Genomic DNA, 6,907 nt, shown 5'->3' on the forward strand with positions numbered 1-6,907 from the left:
ATCACTTAGCTGCCCTGATGAAGGCAGGACTTGGAAGATCTGGCCACTAACTTCCTGTAAAGATGTGTTCCTTAACAAAGTGCTTTAAAGTGGGCTGATGAGTACTGAGCTTTATCGGGAGTAGTGCCAGCAACTAAAATGATAAATTTCTTATATGTGTCTGGAGCCAAGGCTAGGTACAGGACTCCACAGAACAAGGGTCTGTGTTAGAACTTGCAGCCTTACAAAGGCACCAGCTTCTGCTGCATTCTTCATAACACTTAGCCTTAAAGAGTTTACAACAGCAGAGACCACAAGATTGGTCAAAGCCCACTGGGCACAGGGGCACTCTTCTATAAACCTGACGCTTCCAAGGCCGATCAAGAGTTCTAAGGTAATCTAGGTCATGTAGCAAATTTTAGGCCAGCTTGTGCTACTTAGCAAACCCTACATGGAAAAAGACAGAACACAATCAATCTAACCTGTTCTGGAACAGACGGTAGCTATGGTTGTTTATGAGGACATATCTAATGTCATGGAACCACACAATGGCTAAAACAGTGATACATGTCAGAAATAAAGAGTCTGTGGGTTTTCCCGAGTCAGTGTTTGTAGGTTGGCTTGCTGAGCAGACTGCAAGACTCCAAATGCTTTGATCTCAGATGAAAACTTGGCTACAAAGGAAATATTTCAAAGTTGGAGAGATACACTAGACCATAGGACCTCTGTGTCCATCTTCGTGAGATAAAGAACTACATCAGTAGTTAGTGTGCTTCACTGAGGCAAGCTGACCCAGTCCCATGAAAACAGTTGTACTGACATTCTGACCCCAGCTCTTCCAGCCTTGGGGAGGTTCTAGACCTATCAACCCCGTGGCTGCTCAGCACAATGTGCAAAGCAGTGATAAATCAAATATCTATTGGGGTTGGGTCTCCAGTAATATCACAGCGTATGGAAAAAGGGATAGTGCCCCCCCCCACAGCCTCTGGATCTGAGAGATGCTGTTGTTTGAATTCATTTTCATTTCACATCTGACAAAAAAAAAAAAAAAAAAAAAAAGGCACACGCTATGCTACAGCTCTCTAGCAACCAAGGAGTAGTTTTTCTTTTCTCTCTCTCTCTCTCTCTCTTTTTTTTTTTTTTTGAGTAGTTTTTCAAAATGAAAACTGTGAATGTTTTCTTAGAATGCTGTAGAGCATTTAAAAAAAATAGCATGTGTAGATCTTAAAGGTTTTATACTTGCCTAAGGTTAAAAGTCTTATTGAACCCTCACATAGCGCATGATCCTCCTCATGGTAGGTGATGTCTCTTCTCCTCCTCTCCAAGTGCATGGCAGGATTTCCAGAACCTCCACATTCTATGAATTCTTTACCGCTCAAGCCAACTCTGTTTCTCCCATCTCCATATCCTTAGAGAGGGTCTGGCTGACCAGCACCTGTCCTGACCACAGGCTGCATCTTCTCTTCTCAGGGGTTACCAAGCTGACATGGACTGGGAGAAGGGAGAAGGTGACATTTACCCCTATTTTGTTTTTGGAGCTGCCTGTTCTGAGGTTGAAATTGACTGTCTGACGGGAGCTCACAAGGTAAGTGGGGATCACGTGCTGCTAGCATAGCAAAATGTGCTGTGAACACACTGTGGCCGACTGCCGATTGCAGAGCCCATACAAATATTTATTAAACAGTAGTTTAGATACAAGCAAGTATTCTCGGGGGTGGGGAGGGACGGGACAGATTCAGGCATGTTTCAGGTGGACCCAGATGGTGTTTGGTGAGGAGGTGAGAAAGAAGAGCGGTGGTCATTCCTGCATGTGGGTGTTCGGACTGTGTCTCGTTCAGATGTTTCTTTTCCAGAGCTGGACCTGGTGTTGAGCATATATTTTGAGTTCTGAATTCTTGGTCTCAGTTGTAGTCTATCAATAATTATATAACAGAGATTGTTTTCGTACGTCACCAGCATGTGTGCACCTCTTTGAAACCAGTGGAGAACCTTCTAGTAAATTACCTCCTTGAGCACCATAAAACCCCCACAAACTACACATTATTGATCTCTCATTTACCGATAAGAATGTAAGGGTTTTAAAGAGTTAACTAACCTGATCCAAGTGAGTGTTACTTAATGGTGTAGCAAAAACACAAAATCAGAAATTCTCACTCAATTCTGTTTTCAGCATATCACAGTAGTTTTAGGTTTTGAACAGAAGGAATTTTAAAACAAACCAGCAAGCCACTATTCCAGTCATCGTACAGCGTGCATTAGGGACAAGTCACCAAAAAGCTGGATGCACGGGTCTTTGTATGACAGATGAGGACCACTGCTGGCAAGCAGGTGTCTCTGTGGAAATTTGGAACTTGACCTAATAGTTTAGATCCCTGAAGCATCTGCACACTGAGCACGGGTGACACTCTCTCCCAGGGTATGAAATCCGGCATCACGGGGCCTGCTCTGTGGGACATACACTAGCCTAGTGACACTGAGATAGTGGCATACACTCTGTAAGCCTTCATTCCCTCAGCTGTGGAGAAGGCTCTCATAGACAAGAGGGGCGAAAGCCACCAGACGATAAAAATAGTCAAAGGAAGCTAGGAATCAGCTCTGCAATGCAAAGGGGCTGAAATCCATCCACCATGGACCCAAGGTTTCCTGATCATTCTGGAGTCTCAGGAAAGCGGCAGTGACCGTCTAGAAACCAGGAAGTGGTCAACCAGGAGTACTGTCCCCTGGACCACAGAACCTAAAGCTACTAATGGAAGACCTGGTCTAACCAAGATGACAACCATAAAACTATCAGAGTATGGCTGAAAAGGAAACAAGAGACTCCGCTAGGGACGAGCTAATTACTCAAAAGCTAAAAGCACACAAGGAAAAACTGAATGCCATAAAAAAAAAAAAAAAAAAAAAATCCATCAAATGGGGCATTTTGTCCCTATGAGAAAGATTCAGCAGGGAAATTATTCAGATGAATGTATCTAGTTGGGCTTTTTTTTTTTTTCCCAAGAGAGAATATAAAAAAGTTAGTGACTAGGAGCTGATAAGTATATATGAGAAAAAATAGAATATACCTGTGGAAATATTTTAGAATACAGATGTCAATGAACTTTTCCAGCAAAAACTACCAGAGGTTCTCAATTACAAGTCTTCCTGGAAAGAAACCATAAAGAAAGAATAGGGCATACGAAGCAAAGCTATAGAAGAAATATTTGCCTTAAAACACACCCGTGAGGCCACTGGAGCTACTTCAATAAGACACTACACATAACATTAACCACGGGTCTCATACACAGTGAGTAAAATGCAGTAAAACACATCTGCGAGGCGGCCGGAGCTGGTTCAGTAAGACACATACATTAGCTGCAGGTCTTACACATGGTAAGTAAAACGCAGCCGGGTGGATAGCTGCATCTCTCTCACACCCTTGGTGATAGAACAGGAAGACTGTGGTTTTGAGTCCAGACTGCACTACATAGAAAGTTTCAAGTAAGCCTCGGCTACACAATGACAAGGTGTTTCAAACAAAACAAAACAAAACAAAACATGGGATGACTTATCCTAAAAACAACCCCTGCCACACATTTTCAACACACACAAAGCTTTTAAAATCGCTTCTACCATATTATTATTTTAAAATAACATGCCATGTACTTTTAAGTTATCTAATTTTAATGTTATCTTTGCAACTATATAGGAATGTTCTCATCTGTGTATATAATTTGATGGCCTGGTTTTCTTCATATGTGGATTTTCATAGCTACATTACACATTATTACTTCATCTCTATAACAATTATTTCAAATTGCTGTATGATATTAGGATTGATTAAGGCAAAATTTTATAACTTCCATTTTGTAGGAGGATAAGCTAATATCAGATACTTGTGAATTTTAAAAATTCTAGAAGACTCCATGTCAACAACTCTTTGGTCACCACTTAATCAATAATCCCTGATTTGTATTTATCCCAAGAAACACATCTTAATTAGTAACGTTTGGCATTTTCGTGACCTTTACCAACAGCAGAGCTTTGTCATGGCTAGTCATAATCATCCTGTGTACCCTGATCAAAGAAAGCATTTATTATTTACAAAATGGTGTCTATACTGCAATTGTGTTTTTTTGTTCTCCACAGAACATTAGAACTGACATTGTTATGGATGGATCTTTCAGTATAAACCCTGCTGTGGACATAGGCCAGGTAGGCAATGCCTTGTTAGTGAGATATAATATGCAAACACTTCAAACACTAGCCAAGTTTGCTCCTGTAGACAAAGGCTCTAAGACGCAGCGCCATCTTCTGGGAATCACCAAATAGCTTTTCTCTAAAGTTGTTTCACTGTCTTCGCTTTCCATTGTTTCACACCTAAGAATGTGCTCAAGGGGCAGAAATGCAAATTAAAGGGTGCACACTTCAAAGAGGGAAGTATGGGTGCCACTTGGGTATGTTGAGATCCAAATGAAACTGTCAAAAACTTAAGCTTCAAGGCAGAAGTCATCTATTTGGAAGTGCTTGGTGGCAGAGGGGTAACTGAAACTATGTCAGCATCAGGACCATGATAGGATGACAGGGAGGAGGACAAGGGAGGGACTAGGTTGGGGACTTTAAAGCCACAGGGAAGAACCACAGGAGTATATTCACTATGGTTCTTATGTAACCCCAGTATTCAGTGCATTACAACATGAGCAAATTCAACATTTGAAAGTCCCTTTCTGCATAACATTTGTAGATATTTGTAGTTCCTAACATTATTTTTTCTTTTTAAAATTTTTTTATGTGTGTGGGTGTTTGCCTGCATGCATGTCTGTGCACGTGTGTGCCTGGTGCCCACAGAGGCCAAAAGAGAAAGTTAGCTCCCCTGAACTGGCATTACAGAAGTTGAGAGCTACCATGTGGTGCTGGGAATCAAACCTAGATCCTCTGGAAAACATTGGGTTTTCCTCGACTCTCACCTTTTGATATTTTTTAATATTTCTAAAGACAAGAAAACTGATTTTTCCATTTTATAATAAAGTAGAACGCAACTATATGTATAAACACAAATTAAGTCAAATAAAAAATCTATTTTAGTTAGTTCCTAGACAGATAGGTGTCTTAGTTAGGGTTTCTGTTGCTGTGATGAAACACCATGACCAAAAAGAAAGTTGGGGAGGAGAGGGCTTATTTGGCTTATACTTCTACATTGCTGTTCAGTACCAAAGGAAGTCGGGACAGGAACTCAAGCAGGGCTGGAACCTGGAGGCAGGAGCTGATGCAGAGGCCATGGAGGGCTGCTGCTTACTGACTTGCTTCCCATAGCTTGCTCAGCCTGCTTTCTTATAGAACCTCGGGCCACCAGCCCAGTGATGGCACCTTCCATAATAGGTTGAACCCTCCCCCATTGACCACTAATTTTTAAAAGTGCCTTTGGCTCTCATTTTTATGGAGTGAGACTCAATTAAAATAGCTATTAAACTAAGAAACAATAAATGGATGATGTTAGAATTTAAACTTTGAAATGAGGTAAAAAAAAAGGGGGGGGCACAGATTGTGGGATGTATGCTGAGAAACTCTCTCCTGAGAAAGAAAAGATCCAAGAGCTTGCTACCATCCTTGTAACAGACACTTTAGTAACTAGAAAAAGAGCTGTTTTTCCATCTGTTGAAAGATTGGGGATATGAATAATTTTTTACAAGTGATAGACCATAGGGACAGCAGACATCTGTCTCTAAAACCACTGCTAGGCAAATGACTCATCCAGCCATTAAAAATAAGCGTTATTGTTTTTTTTTACAAGTCCTGATAGTTTTCTGAAGTCTACCCAGGGGTTTTGGTAGCCATTGTTCACATCTTCAGGTAGAGCACAGAGAGCTAAGAGACCTGGACTCCAGAGGGAAGTAAAAGACAGCCTTGGCTGGTACGTGGAAAGTCAGCACATCGTTTTAAAAGTAGCACTCATGTCTTTCTGTGTCCCAGATTGAAGGGGCATTTGTTCAAGGTCTTGGACTGTATACTCTAGAGGAACTGAAATATTCACCTGAAGGAGTCCTATACACGCGCGGTCCACACCAGTACAAAATAGCATCGGTTACTGACATCCCAGAAGAATTCCATGTATCACTGTTGACACCAACCCCAAACCCAAAAGCCATCTACTCTTCTAAGGTAAGCATATATGGTCAGGCTTCATCCAAACGATTAGCCAAGGGAGGTGGATTGAGGAATGGTGATGTAGCTGGGTGGTGGAGCACTTGATTAGCCTGCTCTGGCTCCTACATTCTATCCCCAGTGTCTCAAAAGGGAGAAAGACTGTATGAGCATCCTGCTTTGAATAGTAATGCGGATACTCTCCAGCTACAGAGCTGGAGAGCTGGTCACTGTTTGAAATGTGCAGAAGCTCTGAAAGGATTGACAGGATTAAATAAATAATGCAAATAAGGCCAAGGCTTAGTCAGGAACTACAGTCACTTTTACACACTGGCCCCAGGTCACATTCGATTTAAGTGTGTTAATATAGTATATAACCTTTTCAACTCTGTGATCTGCCCCCCCCCCCCCGTGGTATTTAAACAACTGTCCCCAGAGTGCTCAGTGCTGCTGGGTACAGAGAAAGACCTCTTTCTCTCTTATCTTCACCGACTCCTCATCGGATTTCTCCTGCTGACCCCTCTCTCGTCTTCTTGGGTCCACAACATCTCCCACTCCTGTGTGTCTCCTTCTGCTTTTTCTCACTGATGACATCCCTTCCTCTGCCCAGTTTTCAATGTCACTCTATAGGTGTTCCCTGCATAACCTTTGTCTATGAATAACTTAGCTTGTAAGCATTTTGGAAACAAGGCTTTCTCATCATCTGTATCTTTCAGTCCCAAAGCAGAAGCTGAACATGAGAAACATCTTCTAAATGTTAGATGGGTTGAACTGAGTTCTTATTCTCTACACACACACACACACACACACA

General features: G+C 41.8%; 1 protein-coding gene across 1 annotated transcript in view; it reads left to right on the plus strand.

Annotated features, from left to right (window-relative positions):
- LOC110321275 (aldehyde oxidase 3) overlaps window positions 1-6,907 on the plus strand; it is an 85,018-nt gene that overhangs the window by 65,940 nt on the left and 12,171 nt on the right. Inside the window, exons 31-33 of the mRNA XM_021197467.2 lie at window positions 1,450-1,564; window positions 4,105-4,170; window positions 5,926-6,114. Coding sequence (XP_021053126.1) covers window positions 1,450-1,564; window positions 4,105-4,170; window positions 5,926-6,114 — 370 coding nt within the window. The remainder of the gene's footprint in view (window positions 1-1,449; window positions 1,565-4,104; window positions 4,171-5,925; window positions 6,115-6,907) is intronic.

Source organism: Mus pahari, chromosome 5, assembly GCF_900095145.1.
Source record: "Mus pahari chromosome 5, PAHARI_EIJ_v1.1, whole genome shotgun sequence".
Taxonomy (NCBI): Eukaryota; Metazoa; Chordata; class Mammalia; order Rodentia; family Muridae; genus Mus; species Mus pahari.